Below are 27,842 nucleotides of genomic sequence, written 5' to 3'. Positions count from 1 at the left end.
GTACATGTTTCTTGTTACACTAGAAGAATGTAATTTTTCCCAGGATGAATAAGTTTTTTTTTGTTCTCTTCCAGGTTCTGTGGAATTTATCCGAAGTTCCCACGGAAAGTCACAGTTAGTTCACAATCAGTTCTTGTTCTCCTTTAACAGCTCTTACGGCAATAAAATCCTGTGGAGGTGTACGAGCTATGCCAAGTGTAAATGTAGAGCTCGCGTTGTCACGACGGGCACGCAAGTTGAGGTGAGGGAGGCTGTTCACAACCACGAGCCCCACACACAGAAAATTAAGAAGCTGTATTTTGAGAGCTCCATGCTTCAGAATGCATCCAGACCACTGTCATGAGTGTCACGTCCACAACTGTTTCCTGTGAAATATTTCTCCATTTTTGTTCTTTGTTTTGCATTTATTGTTTTTACGAATTTATCTGTAACAGACAGATCCGTGCATTAGACACCAGCGAGTCCCAGTTTTTCAAGTTGAGTTGATTTCAAGCAAGTATGCAGAAAATGCTTAAGTGCAAGTGCAGTTTGAGTATAAATGTTTATTCATTGATCACAATATTTTGTTTGTGGTATTCTTACTAAAGTTAGTTTTAAATAATGATTGCTCACTTTAAATTTCAGTTATATATGTCCAGGTTTGCAAATAATGGCATTATTATAATCAATATTAAAAAAACTAAATAACTAAATTGAAATACATTTGTAAATAATGTTGTTTGGAAGTAACATACTCAAATCAAATGTAATTAAATATCTTGCTGACTATTTACCTAAAGTTTTATGTCATATCTAGCTTATAGCCCGCGGCTTCGCTCAAGGCAACTTCAGGATATTGATAATGTTGCACCACTGTCGGACATTTTTGTGAATAATTACAATACTTTAAACTAAAAACTCACATTGGCTATCAGACATATTTAAGATTTCATTCATAACAAAATTATATAACGTTGAAATTTGCCTGAGGCAGGGTCTACATGGATGGATTGGAGCTGACACTCAAGGAGCCGGCATGAGGGGAGATGGGATGGGGTATGAATTGGTGCAGGAAATGGGAGTACCCCGAGAAAACCCACAGACCAGTGCATTGTCTGCCAAATATCCCACTTGCGAAAATCCGAATTCGACTCAGTCGGGAATCGTACCCTGGTCTCCTGGGGGGGAGGAGGGGTGAATGTTGTAACCACTGAACCACCGTGCCTCTTACTGTTGTAAAAAGTAATATTTATTAATTTTAAATATAGTTTAAGTTTGCTGATTTTATAACTCTCGTTTTAGTGTGAATAATTGTTTTGTTTATTAATTCTTTTTTTAAGCTTACTAAAAGATTACTTTATACAGAGTCGTAGTTCATTCTATCACTGTTGAACAAACAACTTAATATTAAAGTTTTTTTTTTTTTACTATTTAGTTCATGAATTAATGAAAGCGTGTTTTGTATGTTTTTAAAATATAATATTTTTGTTTATTTTTTAGTCCATATTGAATTAAATTTTTTATAAATTCCTTGAAAAGCACCACAAAATAAATTTTCAATATCTCAAAAATTTGGGGGGAATTGACCCCCCCACCCCGCGAGGGGGTCTGATGGTGCCTGAAGGCCTCGGAAGCATGTCGAAATCAACTTACTTCAATTTTACAGTCTTAAAAAAATCAGGGCAAATGATCTTTCCCCTGAGAAGTGGGAGGGGGGTTAGGTCCCTGAATGGCTCAGAAACACTAAAAATCTAAAAAGGAATGATTTTTTAAATTTTCAAAATGTTGTGACATTAACCCCCCCTACCCCTTCCTCCTCCCCTACCCCCTGAAGGGGGCAGTTGACTTTGGAAAAATTTCCCACCATGCCCGGGCGTCATGGATACACAAAAAGCATAGTTATTGTCAATAGCTCAAAAGTAGTGTTTTCTTCCCATTGAACCCCTCTACCATCCACTCTCCCCCCCTTGCCCGGTCCTACAATTCATATTCATGAAATTATTGTATATCTTCGGTTCTACAACAAAAGGATGTGACCTTAGTTGAGGGTTGGCTCATGATTCTCTTCGATGCTCACAATACCCCACATAGCTCATGTTAAACATAGTGTGTGACACAAAAACATGGTATAGCAACAACACAACACAGTTGCTAAAAACCATTTTGAGTAGTCCAGTGAACGAAGGCACATGTTAAACTTGAAGAGTAACCCAGTAAACACATTTTTTGACAAAATGAACATTTCGTTGAAAAGGGCCAGGACCGATCCCAACGAGGAGAGAGGGATAGGTTGTCCAACTTTGTAATACACCTCAAAGTGCACCACAAAATCAATTTTCAGATTCCCAAAAATTTTGGGGGTAATTGACCCCTTCACCTGCCCCTCCACTCCAACCAAGGCCCTATCCAAGGGATCCATGGTGCCTGAAGACCTCAGGAGCATGTCCAAATTAACGTACTTCAATTTTCCAGACTTTTGAAAAATCAGAGACAAATATCTCCCGTCATGGAAGGGGGCGGGGGGGGGGGGGGGAATCAAACCCCGGGCACATTCTACACCTTGCCCACCTTTCCCCGGCCACTTGGATTGGAAACACACCAAATCAAAAGAAAATCTTTTTTTGAAAATTTCAAAATTTTATGTGTTGACCTCTTGGGGGGGGGGGGGGGGGGGGGTAGTCAACCACCGGCGAAGATCCCCCACCATGCCCCTGCCTCATGAATACACAAAAAGCATGGTTATTCCGCATAGCTCGAAAGTAGTGGGTTTTTGCTTATAGCTCTAAAGTAGCGGTTTTCTGCCCCTTTGATACTCCCACCTTCTCGCGCTTCAGGTTATAGTTATAAAATTATTGTATTGCCATCCGGATTATATATACATGCAAAGTTTTAAATCAATATGACAATTATAAGTAGGTTTAAATTTTAAATTGACTGTCAACATTTGTTTGTATAGTTATTTACAAGTGAAGCTAATAAAAGTTTGTTAAAAAGATATTGCCTTTTTTATAATTCTTTTTAGAACCTAAAATTTTAAATACATTTGACACCATGTTTGTTTCAATACAACCTAATCTTTCATTTCTTTCATGCTGCTCTCATGTTCTAGAGAGATAAAATATGTACAAGTCTAATCATAAGCTTTTAAGCACAAAAAGTTTCATCAGAATTGGTCCAGTAGTTTTTGCGTGATGCTCAACAAACAAACAGATTAACAGACAGATACAGTTTAGTAATAGTATAGATGTAAAGGACTCCTTTTAAATAAAATTCAAGTATTGCTTTACATTAAAATAATTCTTTACATTATCTAAAGGTTGAGCAAAATAAATTCACACTAAATATACAAAAATATCACAGTGAATTTTTACATTCAGTAATTTACCTAAGTTCAACCAAAAAAAGGAACAGTCCTTAAAGAATGATTCAGGCTTCTATTAGCAGAGTGCAAGTTACTTACCTACAGAATTGTCATTGTGCTACAAAGTTGGTTAGAAGGTTTTTGAGCAAGTTTTTCTGATAGTAATGTGTATTATTGCAGTTACTCAAAGGATGTCAGCAAACTTTTAGCCAACAACAAATTTTGTTTTACCCTAGAAAATAATAAAGCTATCCACCTTGAATGCTTTTTGCTTTAGAAAACATGGTGTGTTTATTTGAACTAAATATACCTACACTGAAAAAAGGAAATAAACGGGTTGCATAGGAAGTTGACTCAATATTGTTCTATTCAGTTACCTCCATTTTCTGGCTAACAATACTTGTCATTGACATATTTTTGTATCTTCAAAAGTTACACTACACATCATCAACATAATAAAAAATCTAAAATAAAAGTTCTAGTAAAATGCATGACATATGCTTCTGAAATTCAGAAAATGTTATTTCATTATTTATATTTTAATCGAAATTGACTCTGCTTATGTAATTACTAGCTGCAGTACCCGGCGTTGCCCGGGCTGAACACAGGGTGAAGGGGACCTTTTTATAAATCAGATGTAGTTAGTAATTGTCTTCTTAATTTGAATGTATAGTGTGCAAAATAATTCATATCACTTTCAGATCCCGACAGACGTGTATAGTTATATACCTCTATATATATATCTAAAAACTGGTGGTCTGTATGTAATCTAGACTCTATAAAGCACTATAGAAAAAAGCTGAAAATTAAGAGATTACTAATATTGAAAATATTCCATTATCTAGCTAATGCTAGGCATGCATTGCCATGCCTCATTCAGTTCTGTTTTGTAATATGTTTGATGTAGTTACACATATACAAATCATCTATCCATCTCTCACTCATGCTTATCATACTTATCTTTATCTAACCCATTCCATTCTGTATACCTCGCTCTATCTCAACTTATCTCTCTGTCTCTCTCTATCTCACTATATATATATATAAATCACTCTATCTCTGTCTTTCTTTTATATTTAAATCAATTGTGTCATGAGTGTGCACTTATACAACATAAACAGACGAAGTACCGCTATATAATATGAAATAAACACATTTTTCGAAACGATTCGTGCTCCAACTATTGCAAAATAGTTAAACCGTCTCAGAAACATTCACGGGCATGCGCATAACTACTCACCAATATTTCATCGCAATCGGATGAATGGTATAGGAACGCAAACGGCACAAACAAACGAAAATTAAAGACATGACAAAAACATCAAACGATGGTGCGTTTAAAATTCAAGGCAACTATCTATAGACGTAGTTAAGAACAAAACTGTTATTAGCGCCTTTATTTTGCTAGCCGCTGCGAGCTCCACTAAGCGGGCTGCTATCACCAAGGAGAAAAATATTAATTTGCCAGACCTTACTATGTGTATGATTGTGTGGCAGACATAGAGAAATGACTCTCACTCACTATTTATATGTCTACGACCTATGATTATTTGTGTTATAAAATGAAATTATCACTTTAACACTCCCTTAGGGATGGAATTTCATATTAATATGTGGTCTGTGTTAATCCAGGTTATTAGCTCACTGTAGGGCAAATTTCACCTAGATACGTTCAGCCATTTTGGTGTGATTGAGTAACAAACATCCATCCCATCCATCCATCGATCCATCCATCGATCCATCCATCAATCGATCAATCCATCGATCCATCCATTGATCCATCCATCCATCCAGCCATCCATCCATCCATCCATCCATATATCCATCAATCGATCCATCCATCCATCCATCGATCCATCCATCGATCCATCCATCGATCCATCCATCCATCCATCCATCCATCCATCCATCCATCCATCCATCGATCCATCCATCGATCCATCCATCCATCCATCCATCAATTAAAACTTTCACATGATACGGGGCCGTGGCCTCTGATCTTTAATAAAGCGGGAGTTTTCGGTGAATGCTCGAAATTTAAGGGCGCCACCGTGCAACGGACACGGACCTATGAGAGACTCTTTACCAGGGTCGTGACGTCGCCCATGTGAGGCGTTATTTTAATTTCCCCCTGAAGCCAGCCTAGTACTAATACCTGCCCGCTCTCAGCGTCGGGCACGCTATTCCTTATGCCGTGGTCTCTTAGGCGTCCTACACGTCGTCACACTCGAGATGGTCACACATATTTTTAAAAATAATAAGACAGTGATTTTATGTCTTTTTCCTTTAAAAAAAAAAAAAAACTGTTTCTTTGTATTCATACAAAGGTTAAAATTAAAAAATTTTCATTTTTAAGTTTACTGCATTGTGCAGCTGTTTCCTGTTTTCATACTCGTTATTCAAAATGGGACGAGAGTGTGCTGGTGGATAAGAGGTCAGGTACTGCTGATCAGGGGTGTCTCGGGGTCGAGGGAGCCCAAAACTGAGGTCAGAAAGTCATTTTTAATTGTTGAAAATGCTACCTTTTTTATATAAAGAATTTGACATTATTTAGATTCTGCAGGTGAAATCTTATAAAACCAATATACTAACCATGCAGTTATTGTTAACATTAAAAATACAGGATATTTATCAAAGTAGGAGTTTTTTATCTATTTATTTTATGTTCTTCAAGTTGTTCAAAATTGGTGTTTTGGCAGTGAGTCTTCAGGTCACAAAAGTCATAGAAAAGTAACAAAATAAACAGTAATGGTTTTAGAAGTCTCTTAACTTTAATTTTCAGAGCCTTTTGCTTTCATGCATTTATTTTTTGACCCTCACTTCAGTTTATAATCACAAATCAAATATAAATAGTTGGAGACTGTGTTCTTAAGTTGTGTGAAAATTATCTTTGGAAATATATTAAGCTTTATGAAGTAAAATTGGCATCTTCTTGCAAATAGGTAGTAGATAGTTCTTATCATATCTAGTTTTAATTATGATAATGATATTATACTGTGATAAAAAATGTTTTAGAAAACTTTACTGCAAGGTCCTGAATTGTTTCATCATGTATTTGTAGGAAGGGGGAGGGGGTGAGGAGGAAGCAATAGGGTGCATAAAAGCAGTATGTTAATATCAAAATTCACTTTGGGCCACCCGTGCTACAAATGTTTGACAATTTTGTTTGCCTATGATTTTCCTGGTGTGTGTAAACATCTCCCAACAACCTCCAAGTTTTATTGTTCTTGTAAAATTGAGTATTTTTGCTTTTATATTTGATATTTTGAAATTATTAATTTACTTCATTGATTTATTGTTTTCATTTTAGAGCACACTGATGATTTTATTGACTAATGAACAAGTTGCATGATGCAATTGATATAAGTTGTTACACATAATTAAATACACTTATGGCTTGGTGTATTTACATAGGAATGTGATACTGTAGTTTTGTTTTAACAATGTATTAGTAATATCCTCTTTTGTGTGTTTACAATGTACTTCTGTAATTAGAGGCAACATTTTGTCATATGGTGTAGCATTTCTTGCCTTCATGATCTCTAAATATTGTAATCAAAATTAGTTTTGTATACTGCTGTATATTTTATGATGTAAAACTAAGTATTTGTTATTTTCTGTTTTGACATTGTGCCTATGTATATATTAGTTTATCTTAAATAAATTTTTTATAAAATTTTGCGTGTATTATTTTGTATGCCAGTTATATTGTTGTACAGTTTCTACTGCTGAGTAAGAGGTAAACTTATTGACAGTCAGATATTGAATTTTTAAGAAAAGCATTGTTAGAAAAAATTTGACACTTGTTTGCTGAAGTAAAAAATCATCCATGAAAGCGTAACAGATTTTTAATGTCTTGGGATTGGTATGAAAAAATTGTGTGAGATGACAGATATACTCTCATGTTGACAAATCTTTATGCCTGTTCCCTCCATCAGGTTGATGAAGTAGTTTGAGCTGCTCTTTAGGGACATTATAGAGCTATGAAGAGAAATGCAACAAATTAATTACTTTCTGAATGATCTGGATGAAGATACGATATGCGACGGCTCCTAACTTCTCATGACTTTTTTTTCACCAGCCTTGATGGTGGCTTATACGGCCAGCATGGCAGAAGTACACATTGTTGGTGGTTCGGCCGGAGAATCAAAATAATAGTGTTCCCAAGATGGTAGGTTATCCAAACCATGGCATGACAGCAGGGTGGCCACCCGACCATGAAAATTAGGAAACTTTGAACTAGCTGGTAATTTTTTTGGTGCCAGAAAAACCATAAGACACTTGTTAATTTTTAAAAGCCATCTGAAATTATTTGTTTGTCTAGCCAGTTGAAAAGAGCTTAGTTGAAAACTGCTCTTCGTGCCCACAAACTGTGACACTTATGCCATTTTTGAGTGCTGTATGCCTTGTTTTTTAGTGCTGTTCACAGCTTAGTTGAACAAGTACACACAATGTGAGGAATGTGACATGTATTAAGATAACACCTTGGGTTGCCGGTGTTTATTGGGTGGGGGTGAGGAGAGTCCTATTTAATTTCTTTCCTTTCTTCTCACTTTTTTTTTGCAGCTGAAAATTTTAACCGGCAATGATAATAAGCAAAAGCCATAAGAAAAAACTATTTGATTTGTCACGTGAAATACTGGAGGCTCTATTGCAAAATAAAACCAATTTTTTTTTTTTTTAATGTGGAAGAAACTTAGACTAGTGGATGGTGCCATAAAACAAGTGAATGATGGAGTGATAAATGCAGGAAGAGTTCAAAAAGTTAAAGTCACAAATCCCTTGCCGCAAGCAGTTGGAATTGCCCATGCTCGTTATGTGGATAGCATGGAGGAAAACATAAAAATGACCTGTGGAAATAAAATGCAGCAAGAGGGAATAAATGAAGTGCTAGGGAGATGAGAGAGTTAGAGACAAAAAAAACTTAAAACCTCTGAGTAAAGCTAAGAAAGAGGTAGAATTAATTGATGAGCACATAAAAGCACTGTCAAATGCTAAATGTAGTAGTAGTAGTAGTAGTAGTAGTAATAGTAGTAGTTTTGCAAACTTGTAATTTTCTAGGAAAATATTTTATTAGACAATATATTTTGTGGACATAAGTCGTATATAACTGAAGTTTCTATTCCTTCTAAGTGAGTGACTGAAATATTTTTAAATTTTGTGTTGTGAAATGTAAAATTACAAAAGCTGTGAGATAGATGTGGATGCTTTAAAACTAACTTTTAAAATCATATTTGCTAAAAATGGAGCTCATCAGATGTAAAAGTAGATAGGTTTCAAAATATACTTAACAATATTAACCCTTCAAATTAATAATTTTTTACGAAAGAAATAAGATGCTTGTTTACGCTTAATGTCTTCTTGGAATATGTTATATAAGTATGTATAGTGACAAGAAGCATTCCTAAGATTTAAAAACAAGACAGAAATTCTTATGGTTGTTTTGTATGTAATACATGTATCACAACTATAATGAAACTGGCTTTTTAAATTTTATTTAACTGCCCAACTTTTTTTTTTTGGTGGGACTTATTTTTAAATAATAATAAAACCTGAAATTTATAACTTCAGAGCCTTTAAAACCTGGAAATAACCAGGAATATGGAACTCCATGTAGAGTGGCCACCCTGCACAACTTTGCTGAAGAATTGTGTTTCTGATATGCCTGTTTGAAGTAACATCAGTGAATATAGCATCTGTGATGCATAGCCATACTTGGTCTGGATGGTTAGCTGATCGCATCCTAAATTTTATTAATAGTTTCAATTATGTGTATACATATATATAATTTCCTTTTTTTTTTACCTGCAAATGATTTTTTTTTCAGCCAGATTACAATTACTTTTTTTATAACTGCACAGTTGGTACGGAGTACATTAAAGTTTTCTGATTGTCATTAATATGAATATTCAGCTCATAATTTCTAGCTACCTCCGTTTTCTGGAAACCAACCAGAAGGGGCATTTTAGTTTTTAGATGCAAATATTACCATTAAAATATTTTTTGGATAGATTTCCTCTTTTAAAACAATTATTTTTGGTTGTTTGCAGGTTCATTCACCTTAATCCCCGGCAAGAAAAGAAACAAGCAGTTGGTTTATGGCGGCTACTTGTTCGGTGTGGACCGCGTTGCCAAGGACAGGTGCTTCTGGAAGTGCTCCGGCTACAACACGAGCAAGTGCAAGGCCCGGGTGGTCACGGTGGGCACCGCCTTGCTGGTCAAATGTGCAGAGCACAACCATAAAGCTCACTGGGCCAAGATCGCAAAGAAAAAAATGAAACACGAAACGTGCCATCAGTACGTTGTGCGAGACGGCATACTGGTTCCAGACGAGCCTTCGGAATAATGAGGAAAGAAGGTGCGTCAATCGATGATGCTTACTTGTTGGCAAAGTTTTGATGTAATTCACTTTCTCACTGTCTCTCTCTAATTCATGTAGTTGTAAATATTCAGTGATATGATTAATTTATGTCCTTACATTAGTTAATAAATTTTTAATTTTTGCATTCCATGGTTTTGATTTTCTTACTTGTGTTTTTTTTACTCAGCAAGCAATCATGTTGGCAATTATCATTCTATGCCCTGGAACATGTTAAAAATTCACAACTTAAACAAAGATTTTATTTTTAAATTATTCTTGTTTGTGTGAGGCAAAGTAATAGAGTCAACCTTCCACTGCATATCACATGCACGCTCTGTTTTGTTTATCTCTGTAGCGTGTTTCAATCTATTTTTTTACAACATTATCATTGTTCAAACGTTTACATTGCACATACATAACCAATATCCATCTTGCTACTGTCCCCATTCGTTACTAACCTCATGACATACACAACACGTTCCCCGTCGCTGATATCAAATTGGTTTACAAATTCTGCGACCTACTCTGGTAACATACTCATTCAGAGCTGTGGAAAAAACATTCAGTTCATTATCACTACTTTTTGGTAAATTTCCTGATATTAAATTGTTATCAAAGCCTTTAAAGTGTGGATAATTATTCTTTTTTTTTTCTTTTGAAATTTTTCGCATGCTCATTTTTGTCAGCATTACTTTTTTAGGGCTGGGCCGATGCCGATTCTGATTCTTAAGTATCGGCCGATATTCAGAGTATCGGCATAGGCAGCATCTGTAAAATATTTGCCGATACTTCGCGCCGATACCTCAGTCCAAGTTCTTAAACTGTGTTATATTGTTTTTGTTAGAAAAAAATTACTAAGGAATAGTATTTCACGCAACTGGTTTTTTTGTAAGTCAAAACTAATTTTTAAAATAATTGCCTAATTTTGTAATTTATGCACTATTACCCTAAGTTTCCTTCCCACAGCGCTACTGTTTTAAAGAAAACCGGTCGTGTTGATTGTTTTAAACATACAATGGAGCCCGAGAACCATAGAGACGTGGATACTATAAATGTATAAATGTCCTAAAATTGAGTTTATACCATTTCTTATGTACCAATGTACTCAATGTTTAATAATTGTACTTATGCAGTATGTATGTTTATATGTATTATCTGTATAAAATTGACTTGACTTGTTCTATATCCCGGAGCCCTTAACTCCATATGGGATCTACTGAACAAAAACTGAATAAAAAAATAAAAAAATATTCATTGCCAACTGTGGAGCAAAGACAGCCTCACGTTATGTTTACCAGTGCTCGCGATAAAGTAGATTGCACTCGCGATCACGTTTACAGCACTCGCGATCATAGAAACAGTTGCTGAAGAACGTCTGAGTAGCTTGCCTCATCTCCATGTTATGTTGTGTTTGTTTACAATTTAGTATTTACGTTAGCTTTAATTGTTAAAATCTAAACCTAAAGTGATATTTTAAAGATTTCTCTGAGTGTCATGATATGGTTGGGAAGAGAAGTGAAGTTTGGAAATACTTCACTCTTCAATCAAATGAAGATACCAAGGCTGCATGCACTTTCTGCCATGTAAAAATATCACGAGGTGGGGTTAAGTCAAACATGAAAAAACACTTGGACTCAATTCATAGCAGGGAAATGAAAATTATGGCTTTAAAGGAAACAAAGCAACCACCTTCGCCTGAATATTTTCAGACTCCAGAACCAGAAACTAGCAGCAGTGGTATCCAAGAAATTAATGTTACTAGAGTGAAAATGAACTTTTTCTTGCCAGTGATTCTTCTCTACTTTCTGATACTGAAAATAAATGTGCCAGTTTTTTAATCCCACCACCACTATCCTCCACAACAATATCAATTTACAGCCAGTTTAAAAATAAGTTCCATAAAATCAGTGACATGTTTGAGAAAAAAATTCCTTTATCAACTTGCAGTTCAAAGCATATAAAAATCACAGAGTTGATCGACAGAATGATTTGCAGTGAAATGCTTCCCTTTAGTATTGTAGAAAGTGAGGGGTTTCGTGACCTAATATCATACCTAGAACCCAGGTATAAAATACTATGCAGAACAACTTTCTCAAGAACTGTAATTCCCGACCTGTACGAACAAGTACAGAATAAAGTAAAGGCTAACTTTGCAAGTGTGGAGCACATTAGTTTGACATCAGATTTGTGGTCTACTGACACATGTGAAGATTTTATTTCATTGACTGCCCATTTTATTGATACCAGTTTTGTTTACCAGACATTCTGCTTAGAAGTTATGCCATTTTCACTTGCAAAACATACTGCAGGCAGTATTGCAACAATGCTAAATGAAGCTTTTGAACAGTGGGACATAAATGGCAAAGTTCATGTTGTTGTCACAGACAATGCAATTAACATGGTAAATGGTGTTGCTCAGGCAAGTTGTAGTCACATTCCCTGCACTGCTCATACACTACAGCTAGTTATTAAAGAAACGTTGATGAACCAGAGAAATGTGTCCGATGCCTGTGCAAAAGCCAGGCGAATTGTTACACATTTCAAACACTCAATCAGTGCATCAAAACTGCTGAAAAATTTCCAGAGAAACCATAACGAGCCCACCCATCGTCTGATTCAAGATGAACCAGGTCGTTGGAACAGCACCTATCTTATGCTGGAGCGATTGATTGAGCAGCGGCATGCAATTACATGGCTTATCCCGGAACTAAATTTACACACTGAGTTGACATCTAGTGAATGGTCTCTTTTGGAACAAGCACTGAGCACTCTCAAGTGTTTTTATATGGCTACTCTTAATATCAGCAATGAAAATGTGACAATAGCAGAAGTCATCCCAAAAGTAAATGGTATCAAGTCAGATCTAACCTGTCTGACAGAACAGAATTCAGGGCTGAAGGGGATTCAAAAAGACATGATTAATTCAATGTGCACTCATTTCAAAAGCATTGAAACCAACAGTAAGTTCGCCATTGCAACACTTTTAGACCCCACGTTCAAAAAAACTGTATTTACAGTAGCTGATGCATGTGCTGCTGCAACTCATGATTTGATAGCAGAGATCAGAGGATATGAATGTCAACCACCCTCAAGCACTCCATGTACTGTATCTATAGTAGAACATGAATCCAAAAAATTTAAAGGTATGCATTCAATATACTCCAGTATGATAAATAAAACCAAAACACCAGCAGCAACAACTTACCTGTGTCCAGAAACTGAGGTTGAAATGTATTTGGCAGAGCCACTTGTACCAATAAATTCAGACCCTTTACAATATTGTAAGACATCACCACATTCTAGGTTATGCAAAGCTGCACAGAAATATTTGTCTTCACCAGCTGGTTCTGTGGCATCAGAGCGACTTTTTAGTGCTGCTGGCTTAATTTCTACCAAGAAACAAAGTACGCTTAATCCCGAGAAACTACGGCAGCTAGTGTTTCTGAATAAAAACATCAGTGTCTTGAAACCTGGCAAGTGATAGTAGTGCTTGAAGTGTATGCAACACATTTTTTTACCTAGCCTAATATGAAGCATTCAGAACGGTTTACATTGTAATTATTTTGTCATATTTATAACATTTAAAATAATAAGGATTTTATTTTTAATATTTTTATACCCTTGTGAACAAAATTGGGCAATTCTTAAACATGTGGGCTGAAAAAAAAGTATTTGTGTGTTTTTATTATTATTGTAAGATGCATGTTAGTAAGTGTTTGGACCGTTTGATGGTACTCTGTCATTATAATATGAAATTTAAAAATACTTTATAAGTAAAATTTCCTTTCATAACACAAACATTTCTTTGGTTAGTATCGGCATCGAGTATCGGCAGTATCGGCCCATAAGAATCGCTGTCGGTGGAATCGGTGAAAAGTGGTATCGGCCCAGCCCTATACTTTTCACACACATATCACCGTAGTCTTCCATGCATTCCTGCTTCTACGATTTGCATTTACATCACCCTTACTGAAATTGTCATCACTTGTACCAGCACACAGACCCTCTGGTAGAACTTTTGGACAGGATGGCCTGAGATTATTTGAATTTCTACCCATCAGTTTTCCTGGCTTGTTATCACATACAACGTAGGTGTTTCATGTTTTTTCAGAAAGGTGGCTGGCTCCCACACTTTATCTTTCTGGACAACTACAGTTTGACCATTGACATATTCTATGGTTTTTCTCTGTGCCCTTTTGTCATAATACTGCTTAACCTGCAACTGCTTAGAAAGTAACTTTGTCTTTACAATTTGGCAATACCTTTTGGACTAGGTTATTGGTTGCGACAGGAATTTGCATTCTAACAAGACTCATTAGAATCTGAGCAGGTGCATACTTCAGACCAGCAAGAGGAGTGATATGTATGTTAGTCCATTAGAGCCAGCCAGTATTCATTTCCTGCTTCTTTGCTCTTAAGTAATATGTTTTTTTTTTTTTTAAATTTCAACCCCTTTTTCAGCCATACCATTTAACAGATGGTAATGTAGACTGGATATGCAAAACTCAAACTCATTTAAATTCATAAGATTGAAAAGGCATGACTGAAAAAGATACCTTTCAGAATACTAATCACACTGTGTGATTGATTACTGGATAATAGCACAATTTCAAACTATTTAGGGAAACAATCATATACAACAGGGTAACTCCTGCCTTAGAACTCCAGAATATCAACTCCTGCTGAACTCCAGAATATCAACTCCTGCATTTTCAAATGGTAATGTAGGGATTGGGTGTGGGACAATAATTATTTCCTGTTAGAGTTCCATTACTTTTCACAGACATTGCATTCTGCCACAGACCTTTCTATATCCACACTCATACCAGATTACTAAAACAAAGAGCGTGCTCTGGATTTGGTTTTACCTACTCCAAAGTGACCTTCCTGAAGCACTTGCAACATTTTCCTTGTAATTTTACAGGCATAACAATTTCATTCTCATAGAACAAGAGTTCATCTTCTACATACAAGTATCTGCCAAAACGGATGACAACTTACCAGAGCATGCATTTTTTTATAAGGCCATCCTGTTTTCACTAATTTGACTACACCCTTTAGTAAAGGATCTTCTGCTAGTTTGTGTCAGAATTAAGTTTTTTGTGCTTCACTCATTGGTATTTGTTTGCTGACACTATGTACTACTTCATTCGTGTCTTCCTCCTCTTCTATTGCATGTTTTGTTTCACATTGTAGGTTAACAAACCCTGTAGGTTTGACTTTAAAACCCCCATAGCACTCAAGAACTTCATTTGTATTTATTATCTTATTTGTCTCTCAGTACCAGCCTCACATCATACACAACACACACAACCTTATGACTCAACTATATGAAGTTATTCTGAAATTCAGATATTTGATAATACTTGATTTATAAATGGAAAGGAATCATCCTGGTTTAAGGGGTTTGCAATTAGGGTGCATTAGTGAAAGTGAAGCAATGTGTGGTGTTGGCAGTGCACTAGTGCAGTATCACCTAGTACAAGACTCTGAAGTAGTGCGCACATAATGTTTACAAAACCAGATTTTGTGCTGAAAAAGTGTAATGAATAGATGATATCACGCACATACTAATTACTGTGAGGAACAGCTGATAATGTACAAGTATCAGTAGCACGTCTTGTTATAGCTATTTTGCATAGAAATTTAAAAAAAATTGTTCTATAATTTTTTGGCCACTGTGCACGCCTGTTAAGCTTCGTTGATAGCAAATTGTAATAGAAAATTATGTCACCTTACTCTCACAGTTCTGCTGATTTTTGTAAGTAAACTAGATTCTTCGGAAATTGTTCAGGGACTATAAACTGATGTAACAAAGTAATATGTTCATCCTTTTAAGTTTATTTATTCTTTAATATTAAAACTGGAATTACAATGAAAGTGTAACAGAGCCTAACTTTATCCATACCTTTCCTACTAGAACAAAGTTTTGGTGCACTAAAATTTCAAATATAAAGAATGGAATAAACTAACCTAATGCAGGGATACAAAAACAAATAATTTATTATTTGACTTTTGGAATTCAAAACAGGTAATTCACATAAAATGATATGCAACACATTTGGCCATTTTAGAATTTTATTTTACTGTATGCTAAACATTTCTCCATGAGTAATAAATAATATTGATTTGAATATTAACTATTAGTGTACTTCCCAGATAATGAAGTTTTTGTAAAATTATACTTAAATAGCAATATGCACAGATGATTCCTTCATTTGTAATATTCTATGCAAAGTAGATGTAGTACATATAGATACTGTTTGTTGGAACAAATCATTGAAAGAAGATAATTTTTTTTATGAAATTACTAGTATGTGACTTATAAGACAATTAAGTGGGCCATAGGTAAAAACTTTTCTTATCTGTGGATCTGATTGTATAAGCCCATGTGTTTTGAGTAGTCAGGATATTTATTTTGTTGTCTAATACAGTAGAGCACCCCTCAACCGTAATTCCCACAAATGGAACTCCCGGTATCCGGAAATAATTTTCCAAAAAAAAATTAAAACATTACAAAACATCTCCAAAACATTTCCGCACTGGAACGAGGTTTTTTTGCTTTTGCCTGACTGTACATGTCTTGTAGGCACGCGCGCACACGTCTGTCAGAGAGCTAATTATAACCAGTCTTTCCCGCACATTGCGTAAATACACCGCTGGTTTTCGCGTTGGACGTGAATTACTATAAAGATGTTTATGCTATAAGTAGTTTTATTGTTTCACTATGTCAAGTAAACGGAAAATTCCGGCCGGCCTGAGAATGTACACCGACTCCCACTACACACGCTGACACACGTGATAGCCAGTAACATTTACTTCCAACGTGTGATGCTTTCAGTTTGTAGACAATAATTTAGTGTACAAATATGTATTATGTACATATTTATACGTTAATATATGGTTAAACAGTCTAAATTTACCTGTATTTCTCTATATCTGTGTTTTTAAACGAGATGCTTGAAGTGTTATTCTTGTGTATGTGAAATGTAAACTGTGCGTGGCAGTGACTATACACTCTCCAGGAAGTGTGAATCACTAGCACGTCAACACAGAAGTAACACAACACTGCAGCTGTAGTCCTACTACCTCCCCCGAACCCTCTTCAACGTCCTCTTCGCTCACGCACGCACCCACCCACAGAGATAAGAAACACGTGCCTGCCAGCTTGCTTGAATGAAGGTCATTCAACCGGCCCAGAGGCCGGCCCTACCGCAACTTCCCTTACCCGGAATTTTCCCATAACCGGAATAGACCTCCCCCCAATGATTCCGGTTGAGGGGTGCTCTACTGTATTTGGACGGAAAAATAAATATGTAAGATATTTTCCGGTAGCGTACTTTTACATGGTAGCAAAGTTATGACCTATAAAGGATTTTTTTTAAATTTCTAGCCATAAATTTAATGGATGGCAGGGATAACTAAAACTAGAATTTTGTGTCAAGGAAGAAGTCTGGAAATGTAACCTTGTCTAGTTACAGGCTTGAACAGTAGCACACAAATTTAAATTTGTGTTTATATAGGTTCCACTCCATTGGCTGAGTGGATGTCATTTTTAGGATTTCTTGCTGAAATTTATGCCCAGAAATTACCAAATATCTTGTATTATTAAATTTACTGGTGTTGGTATTTTATAATGAACAAATAATTATATCAGTTAAATGCCTACTTTAATTAAATGAGAATATGTAGTTTGTCTCTGGTAATCCTAAAACCATTTATTACAAATGATGGTGCCAGACGTCTATGCTGGCAAAGTTGCTTTTCACCAGTGTGTACAGATAACTTTTGTTTTTATCTGTTTTGTAGAGTAAACCAATATTTACATACTTACCTGCACAACGCACAACTTCTAGATACGTCAGACATACAAATACAGTCGCCTAACAATTATTAGTGCATCCCACACATGCAGATAAAACATACAACTGGTTGTTTACCCTGCTAGGGTATTTGTATGTACAAAATCAGTGGTTGATTCCCATGAGTCAATGCATGACTGCGCTCGGCTAAGCCCTCCATTGCAGACCAAGCAGGCCTGGAATAGTTATTGCTTCTGCTTCATCATCAAAGGTGATCAGGAGAGCCGTGAACAGGAGCAGCTGTATTGAGCATTATATTTGCAATCTTCTGACTTCTTTGTTTGTGTTCTGGAGCATACATTGTAGTAGGCTTCTTTCTCATGTTTTCTAGGTGCACTTACGTTTATCCGCAGTGCCAAAGGGAAAGACCAGCTGGTTTACGCCGGATGCGTGTTCTACGTGGACTACGTCATCTCGAACCGCGTGTTCTGGAAGTGCACAGACTACTCGCGCAGCCGGTGCCGTGCGCGCCTGGTCACGCTGGGCAGCGAGGTGACGGTGCGCTGCGCCGATCACAACCACCAACCGCACACAGAGAAAATTCAGAAACGATTGCATCTGGAACATCTCAAATTGAGCGGCACTCAGTGAGCAAAAACAGAAACTTAGTGATTGTGAACTCCAAGATCAGTGCTAGCACCTCTTATTCCTGTTTTTACCCTGAAACACTACACATGCTTAGGTATTTGCAATGTGTTTTCATAAAACTTAATAATGTAACTATGTTAAAGGGCAGGAAGTTCTAGCATCGGAATTTTGCAGAATGGATTCTGTTCTGCTTGCTTTGATGCAAGTAAGGTGTAACCTCATTACTATGTAAGTGGATGCAAATATTTTACCATGCTTGTTGATGTTATGTGAAGTCTTAACCAATAGTTGCTTTTTTCCCCATGTATTTGGCATTATTATTAGCATGGTTATAAATTGCAGTGAAGGCAAATAAAATTATATTTGAAAAACTAATAAAACACACTTTTAGTCATATGAACTATATACAGTACTGTGGTTCATTCTATCGCTGTTTAAAATTACTTAAATTTAAAGAATTTTTTTTTTAGTTCTTACGACTAAATAGTGTGTTTTATTAGTTTTTCAAATTGCAATTTGTAACCATGCTAATAATAATGCCAAATACATGGGATATATATTAATATGCTTAAAATAAGAATTAAGTAATAAACGAAACAACTAAGTTTAATGAAAAAAGAAAGCATGGGGTGCTCTCTTCTTTCATTTTCATACTGACTCTGGCCCAATGAATAGCCATTAGGGGTAAAAAAGGTAAGATAACTAATACAGTAAACTCTCGCAAATCTGGACCCCGAGAATCTGTGGTACTCAGAAATCCTTGGTGTTTTGTAACCGAAAAATAAATGTTTTTTTTTATAAGTGTTCTGCAGTGTTGTGGTGCGCTGTGTTCCCACGGTAAAAAAGTGTGTGTTCCGCATCGTGTAACTACGATTCACGCACTCGCATCTCTGTTATTTTATTCCGCCTGTCAAAACGTGTGACATCTGACACGAACAAAATAAAAGACGCGCTGAGAGTGTAGGGTATTTAGATTGGGGGAAGATAAATGTCTCACGATAGAGAGCAACTGCTTAGTGGAGCGTTTCCGGTAGCTCAGAGTAGACGTGCACAGCAGTTGATTGTACATATTTAAAGGTTTTACTGAGTGTGGAGAATTATGAAGGTGAAAAGAAAACACGTAACACTGACATTAAATCAAAAGCTTGAAATATGTGACAAGTTGAATCATGCTGTACGTGTTGCAGCAATCGTGCTTGAGTATGGTATTGGCGAGTCAACCGTTTATGACATAAAAAAACAAAAGGAAAAACTCAAAGCTTTCGTAGTAGAGAGTGAGTCAGAAAATAACTGTTTGAAATGCAAAACTCTTCACACGCCCAAACCACAGGAATTGGACTCTGCATTATTTAAGTGGTTTTCATTAAAGAGGTCAGAAGGTGCGGCAATATCAGGGCCGATGCTAATCGAAAAAGGGAAGGAATTTTATGAGAAGATGGAGTTGACAGAAACTTGCAAATTCTCTGATGGTTGGCTAACCCGTTTCAAAGAACGACATGGAATAAGAAAACTTGATGTGTCAGGTGAACAGAAATCAGCCAACACTGAAGCTGCTGACAGATTTCTCACTTACTTAGCAAAGCTGATAAATGAAAATGAACTCTCTGCAGACCAAGTCTATAATGCCGACGAGACTGGTGTATTGTGGAAATGCCTTCCACATACAACTCTAGCTGGTGGGAACGAAACAGCTGCACATGGCTTCAAACAAAATAAAGAACGCATAACTGTACTGGTGTGTGCTAATGCTGCGGGGACGCACAGAGTATGCCAAACCACGGTGCTTCAAGGACGCACCCCATGTTCCCCTTCCAGTCCACTACAAGTCATAAAGCAATGCTTGGATGGATTCTGAGATTTTTTTTTGGTGGTTTATGAATGTTTTTGTGCCGAGCATCAAAGCACACTTACAGGCTATAAATAAACCTGACAACAGCAAAGTTGTTTTGCTATTGGATAATTGTCGTGCCCACCCTCCAGCAAATCGACTCATTAAAGGTAACATATCTGTTGTATACCTGCCACCAAACGTGACAAGTCTTATTCAACCAATGGACCAAGGAGTTATCCAGAATGTGAAGCTGTTATACAAACGTGATTTTATGCGGCAACTGACGAGTTAAGACGGGAGTATTGCTGAGTTTCAAAACAAGTACAATATAAAAAATGCCATATTTAATGTCTCATGTGCCTGGAACTCAGTGAAATGTGAAAGTCTACTCAAAGCATGGTGAAAGATATGGAATCAGAAGGAAGATGATGAATCAGCAGATAAATATTTCAAGGGATTTGACAGGCAACCAGGCGAGGAAATACAGGATGTGTACTGTGAAATTATGCAAATGGTTGAATGTCCCGACATTGAGAACCCTGTCAACAAACTTTCGTCTGTAGAAGTAAATGAATGGCTAGATGTTGACAAGGATGTTCCTGTTACTCTAACTTTAACAGATGAAGAAATTATTTCAAACTCTCAAAATCGTAACACTGCCATCCCAGAGAGTGAAAGCGATGATGATGGTGATGATGCTACTGAAGTTGCCTGGAGTGACGCTGCTGCGGCGTGGAACACTTTAATTAAGTTTGCGGAAAACAAAAGGGACTGTTATTCTGTCTCCGAAATAATGCAGTGCCACATATTGCATTCTACGTTTTTACATAAACAAAGACAATAAATCAAGCAGTCGGACATCAGGACCCATTTTTCCAGACAAGAAACAACTGAGCTGTCATCCCAGCCCTAGCCGTCAACATGGGGCACTGCCACCAACACTGTTTATGACTCCGAAGACAGTGATTAAACTGATGTGTAAAGCAGTCGTGACACTAACTTTGAATCTTCTAAATACGGAAATTAAAAGTGATTTTGTGTGTGCACGCTCTTGTAAATTGTGTTTATATGCAATATAGACGTATTGTAAAGTGGGGAGTTTGATTTTAATATGTGTAATAATTTTTGTGTCATAAGAATGAAAAGCCCAGTTAATGGCAAGATAAGTGTAATGACAGTTGTTTACGTATTTATCCACGTCAGTTTATGTATGTGTTTTGTTCTCTGTATATGTTGGCACTCGTGTCCATTATGTTGATATGTAGTTGTAAACAAAAGATTACATCACTGTGTACAGCCAGCCGGTCGGCGCCGCGCCGCGTGTCTGCCGTCCGTGCGGCCGGCTGGCTGTAAACAGTGCAGTGGGAGATGCTTTAGTACACAGTGTCAAAGAGAGACGTGGCGTTATTTTTATTTTAAGTAATTTTGAATATTTTTTAGCAATGTATCCTGTTTTATGTAATTCCATTAGATAACTGCTAATGTGTCATTTACCTACATGAGGGAAGAGAAAAAACAAGTTTTTTAACAGTAAAAAAATAAACATTTTTTTTTTCTCTCAAAAATTCGGAGTATTCACAAATCCGTGGTCTGTAAATCCCCAAGAACCCCGGACTGGATAGAGTTTACTGTAACAAGCGGCATTGATCTTTTCTTTCATTTTAATACTGACTCTGTTCTAAAGAATAGCAAATAGTGGTAGAAAACTTAAAACTACTGATATCAAGCACACAAACACTTTTTTTTACTAAAATTAATTGTTTTGTTTATTACGTGATTCTTATTTTAAGCATATAAAAAATACATAATACAGAGTTGTTCATTCAATCACTGTTGAGCAAATTACTTAAATTTAAAGATTTTGTTTTACATTTTAGTTCATATAGAATTAAATTTTTTATAAATTCTATGTCATGAACTACAAAATTCTTTTTCATTCAAAGTCCCAGAAATTTTGGGAGCAATTGATCCTCCTTTCCCTCCCCCCTCCCCCCCAATCCGTAGGAGGTATGATGGTGCCCGAAAGCACATCAAAATTAACGTACTTTAATTGTCCCGATGTTCAAAATATTGGGGACAAATGATCTCTCCCTTGGCGGGGAGGGGGGGGGGGGCTGTAGAGTATGAGGTCTCCGAATGGCTCAGAAACACTCCTCCAAATCAAAATAGAATCAATTTTTTAAATATTCAATGTTTTGTGGCTTTGACACCTCTTGAGGGTCGACTTTAGCCAAATTTTCCACCATGGCCTGGACTCATGGATGTACTAAAAGCATAGTTATTGCCCATAGCTCGAAACTAGTGGTTTTTTTTTGCCCCTATGACCTTCCCCCATTCTCTCTTTGGGTCATAGTCATGAAATTATTGTATTGTCATCCGGATTACATATACTCTGTAAACTCTATATAACGACACTTCACAGACTGAGCATTTTTCGGCGTTATAGAGAGTGGTCGTTAAATGGAGAGAAATAAAAGATATAATTTTACTATTCTATAACAATATATATTTACTATATAGTACACATTTAACACATGAAAAATAATATTCATACAAATAACAACACTTATTGCATATAGTCTGTTATCTTTGTCTGATGTTCTTTGCTGCTGCAATATTTTAATTGTATTTTCTTATGTATTGACGTCCCTCGGCTTCTGGTCCCTATTTCCCTGTTTGCTAGAAATGTCCGTTATGCCCGTACTGCTCTCGTCGGAGAGGTGTGGGTCCAGGCCGACGTGGCCGGGACCTGGAAATGTGGGACCTGGAGGGATGGTGAGGTAGAGTGACAGGTAGATCGAAAGGACCACTCGCTGTTAATCGGTTCACGAGCTCTTTTATTGCGTTCAGAGAGCTTGCCGCGGCCTGGCGGATCCGTCGCGGGTTGCGCGCCTCTCCCACGATGACCCGGACTCCCGGTAACCGTCTCGTACGGCTCTCTCGTCCCGACGCGTACTGGCAGATCTCCTACGTAACAAAGTTCCTGATAGTCCACTAGTTCGTGATGGCACGTGACGCGTGCGCAGTTCCTACGTACTGACTCGTAACGTCGGCGATGGTTCGGCAGAGGGTAACTATGTCCCTCACAAAGACACGTGATGCGTGTGCGGTTGTTCCTACGTACTGACTCGTAACGTCGGCGATAGTTCTGCGACGCGTAACGAAGTTTACGCGTCCCGTAATGACCGGCCCGTGACGTAACTTACGTACTCGCAGCTCGGGCACCCAATCGCTTGGGCGGCACGACGTAGGCAGCACGGCTGCTGCTAAAGATGCTCGTCCTACGGCTGAGTCGCCGGACCGTGAGCTCGACACCCGTCTCGCGATCAGCGCGGAGCGGAGCGCACGTCCGCCGCTGCTCGAGTCCTGAGTTCAACTGCTCTCCCCCGCCCGTCCGCGGGCCGTCGCGCGCGGGCGGCGGGGGAGTGGAGGGGAAATCGGCCGGCGTGGGAGAGCGCCACCCCTCGCGACGCGGATGAGCGCCAGGCCGCGCTTACATACAGACACTGCGATACGTTTACAAGAATTACACAATAGTTGCCGATAGTTAATACATACATAACAGTTACACTATTTACACCCTTAAACAAAGTCACTGTCATTTAGAGAGAAACATATATACACGGAAATATTTACATAAAAACACTGGCGTGCTAGGGCGCACGCGGGTGCGTCCCTAGCCGATGCACACACTGGGGTTCACTGGGGTTCACTGGGGGGGGAAAACAGACCCCCTCAGGCCCGCGTCGGTGGCCAAGTACGGCCTCTGTATCTGGGAGGGTACGACGACTGTCGTCATATGCCCCCCCTCTCCCGAGGCCGTCCTGGCCCCCGACGCCGACCTAGACCGGCAGCCGCGTCCGCGTCCGGCCACGTGTCTGGTCGTCGGAGTCCGTCATGTCAGTTCGTCTGGGTCGGGCAAACTGGGGCAGGAGCGGCATCACGCTGCAGCGTAACCCCCCGTCGGCCGTCTGTCTCACGTCTCGGGGCTTGTGATGACTCCCCCACTCGTAATCTCGGAGGTAGTGGGGGGCCGTCTTCTCACGCGTGGACTGGCGCAACGCCGGTCCCCTCCCCGCGTGAGCGGTCATCATCGGCTCCCCGGAAGGCAAGTCCAGGACCACCTGCTGGGCCCTGTCGACATCGCCCTCCCCACTGAGGAGCCGGACCGTTACCCCGTCTGTCACGTCCTTGCTCACGTCCGTCCCCGTCACCCGCCGTTCCCAGGGGTGGACGTACCTCCGTCCACGTCTCTGGATAGGCTCCGGCAACGTCACCACTGGTTCACTCAGGTCGACCAGGTCGCCCTGTGCAGTGTTGTCATGCGTCACGTCCTCGATGAGTGGTCCGTCAGTGTCATTGGCGTAGGCGCTGACGTCATCAGGCGGGAGCACGCGGTCCACGAAGCGCTCCAGCTCTGCCATGCTTGCGCCACGCGGACCCCTTCCGCCCCTTCTGACGGGCGTCCTTTCCCCGCCCCCTCCTGACAGTCGCCAACCGCCGTCCCCCCCTTGCTGTCCCCCCGTAGGAGGCTGAGTCGGAGTCATCGTGTGGGTCCGTTCATGTGTCGTGCCCCAGGTGTTGACGTCCCCGTCAACGTTCCTGCCAACCCCCCGCTGTGACCTGGGGTGGGCGTGTCCCCGTCGACGTCCCTGATCTAGCTCCGGTGGCGTCACCACGGGGTCACCGAGGTCGACCAGTACACCTACTGCGACGTTGTCATTGGTCCTGTCCCGTGTGTCGTCGTTCCCGTCAACGTTCCTGCCAACCCCCCGCTGTGACCTGGGGTGGGCGTGTCCCCGTCGACGTCCCTGATCCGGCTCCGGTGGCGTCACCACGGGGTCACAGAGGTCGACCAGTACACCTACTGCGACGTTGTCATCGGTCCCGTCCCGTGTGTCGTCGTTCCCGTCAACGTTCCTGCCAACCCCCCGCTGTGACCTGGGGTGGGCGTGTCCCCGTCGACGTCCCTGATCCGGCTCCGGCGGTGCCACCACAGGGGCGCCAAGGTCGGCCAGCACACCCTCGGTGACGCCATCCTCGGCCCCGTCACCGTCCACTGGTCCGCCGTCGTCGTGGTCGTACTCGTCATGCGGGTCGCCTATCAGTCGAATGTCGTCCCTGTGTACCTTAGTCGTCCGTCCGTCGGCGCGACGCACGAGGTACGAGGTGGTCCCCAGTCTGTCTACGATCTCCTGAGGTCCTGCCCACTTAGGGGCCAGACTGGCGCAAAAACCCCTCTCGCCAGCCGACAGGTGATGACACTTAACAAACACCTGCTGACCAGGCTCCAAACGTTCAGGGGGTCTGTGCGTCTGCGGCGTGCGTCTAGTCAGGTAGTCAGCTTGGCGACGTCGGGCGTCTTCGCGCAGATCGTGCGCGGTTGCGTCGTGTGAGTCGGGGGGTGAACGCGCCTCCCCGGGCAGGGCGAGGTTTCTGCCCTGCACCAGTTCAGCGGGGGAATGGCCCGTGACCGCGTTCGTCCGACGGCGCAGGCAAAACAGCAGCGTCGGCAGGTGCAGGTCCCATTTGGTGTGGTCCTCGTCCAACCGGATGCGCAGCTGAGTTTTAATGTCCTGATTCCGCCTTTCGGTCGGATTCGCACGCGGATGGTAGGTGGGCGTCGTGTGATGCTCCACCCCCCACCCCGCGCAGGACATTCGCCAGCTTCTCCCCGTGAACTGCACCCCGTTATCCGTCAGCAGGACCGCGGGGTACCCGTATCGCGGGAAGAACTCGCGCTCGAGCAGGGCAATCACGGTGCCGGCCTTCACGTTCGGTACTGCGAACGCCTCCGCCCAGCGGGAGAAGACGTCCGTGACCACAACAATGAATCGCCGACCACGGGACGTGCGAGGGTACGGCCCCATAATATCCACCGCCACAGTGTGGAAGGGATCACGGGGCCGCCGTGGAACCTGCTGCTCTCTGCCGTCGGGTCGCCTGGACTTCCGCTCCTGGCAACGCAGGCAGGCCCGCACGTAGCGTCTCACTTCTGCCGCGTCGCCAGGCCAGTGGAACGTCCGTCTGACCTCCCGCAGCGTCTGTTCCGCACCCGGGTGTCCTGCCAGGGGGTGGTCATGCAGGTAGCTCAGGACCCAGCGCCTCGCCTCGGGCGGCACGTGGGTCCGCCACCCGCTCGTCCTGTGAGCCCCCCTGGTCTGGAGCACCCCGTTCAGACTTCGGCAGCCCGGTACCACCCCCTCCCCGCACTCTGTCAGTCGAGTCTGGGTGTCGGGGTCCCGGAGTTGCGCTGCGTGGACCCACGCGAGCAGGTCAGTCATTGTCTCAGGTCGCGCGTCGGGTGCAGGAGCAGTGGAGCTTGTCAGCGCGTACAACGCGCACGGTCGCGGCACCGAGTCCTCTACCCCGCGCCCACGCTCAGGGAGGAGCACTTCCTCCCAGCCCTGATCGTCGTGGAACTCGTTCTCAGGATCCGGATTCCGGGACAACTCGTCGGCCAGCTGATTTTCACGTCCAGGAATGTGTTCGACCGTGAACGAGAATTCCTGGATCAGCATGGCCCACCGAGTGAACTTAGACTTCCGGCCCTGAGCGGAGTCTAACCAGCGGAGGCACTGGCTGTCGGTTCTCAGCGTGAATGAGCGCCCCTCGACGTGGTGACGGTACCTCTGCAGTGCCCAGACCACCGCCAGGCACTCCTGCTCATTCACGTGATACCTCCGCTCAGCCTGCCCAAACTTAGCACTGGCGTACTCGATCACGCGTCTCACGCCCGGGTCATCCACCTGATACAGCACCGCCCCCATCCCCTCCTGACTCGCATCTGTCTGGATGAAGATGGGGCGGCTGGGCACCAGGCGTGAGAGCGTGTGACAGTTCCTGAACCGGTGCTTTACCTGTCGCAAGGCCTCGTCCGCGGCGGGGGTCCACCGGAACTTAGTCTTCGGCGACAGTAGGTCCGTCATCGGGGCCGTCACCGTGGCGAAGTCGGGGACGAAGGACCGCAGCCAGTTGAGCAGCCCCAGCAGCTTCTGGAGCTGCTTCCTGGTCTTCGGTGCCCCCTTTCCCTCAATCAGCTCCAACTGCTCAGGTCGGGGGCGGCACCCCTCCGCCGTCACTATGTGTCCCAGGAACTCGATTTCTGTGGCCCCAATGTGGCATTTCTTTGGGGCACACGTCAGTCCGTGTCTGGCCATTCGTTCTAGCACCAGTGCCAGATGGTGCGCGTGCTCCTCCCACGTCCTGGACCATATGATAACGTCGTCCAGATAGGCACTGGCGAACTCACCAATGTACCCATCCAGAACACGTACCATCAGTGCCTGGAACGTGGCAGGGGCGTCCATGAGACCAAACGGCATGGCGCAGAACTGGTAACGTCGGCCGTCTGGCGCTGTTAATGCCGTCTTGGGGCGGTCCTCTGGGCATACCGGCACCTGCCAGTAGCCCGATTTCAAGTCAAGTGTCGTGAAGATAGTAGCGTCCCCCAGTCCTGCCAGAGCGTCTGTGATGTTAATCTATGGGGGCGGGGCGGGAATGGTCAGTTTGTTTATTGCCTTGAAGTTTACGCAAAAGCGTAGACTTCCGTCTTTCTTAGTGGCCAGCACCACCCGCGAGTTGTACGGCGAGGTGCTGGGTTCAATCACCCCGTCACGTAACATCTCGTCAATTTGAGTCTGTATGGCCCCCCGTTCCCGGATGCCAAATCCGTATACCTTCTCAAAGGGGGGGCGGTGCGGTACCATCGGTATCCGGTGCTCAGTCACGTTCGTCCGTCGTAGCCGGTCCGCGGCCGCAAATACCTGTACCTGGGAGGCGAGGACATTGTTGATGACGTCGACGTACTCCTCGGGGACACCGTGCTGAAGATCCTCTAGGCGGTAGACTGACTGAGGG

The 27,842-nt window shown here is 41.3% G+C and overlaps 1 protein-coding gene across 8 annotated transcripts in view; it reads left to right on the top strand.

The window, feature by feature from the left end:
• The window catches only part of LOC134539911 (GDNF-inducible zinc finger protein 1-like), a 130,719-nt gene that overhangs the window by 61,296 nt on the left and 41,581 nt on the right, over positions 1 to 27,842 (top strand). For 3 of the 8 annotated variants that reach the window (XM_063382304.1, XM_063382312.1, XM_063382264.1), the window contains exons 6-7: positions 9,391 to 9,698; positions 17,895 to 18,031. The exons of 2 other annotated variants lie outside the window; for them this stretch is intronic. In XM_063382304.1, the coding sequence (XP_063238374.1) occupies positions 9,391 to 9,686 (296 nt within the window). In that variant the 3' untranslated portion in view covers positions 9,687 to 9,698; positions 17,895 to 18,031. Of the gene's footprint in view, positions 1 to 74; positions 2,511 to 9,390; positions 9,699 to 17,894; positions 18,455 to 27,842 lie in introns of those variants that run through there. 3 more of the 8 variants (XM_063382296.1, XM_063382277.1, XM_063382321.1) reach the window with 3 other exon arrangements.

Source organism: Bacillus rossius, chromosome 1 (assembly GCF_032445375.1).
Source record: "Bacillus rossius redtenbacheri isolate Brsri chromosome 1, Brsri_v3, whole genome shotgun sequence".
NCBI classification, from domain to species: domain Eukaryota; kingdom Metazoa; phylum Arthropoda; class Insecta; order Phasmatodea; family Bacillidae; genus Bacillus; species Bacillus rossius.
Note: the sequence above shows the minus strand (reverse complement) of the source record. Positions and strands in the feature narration are given on the sequence as shown.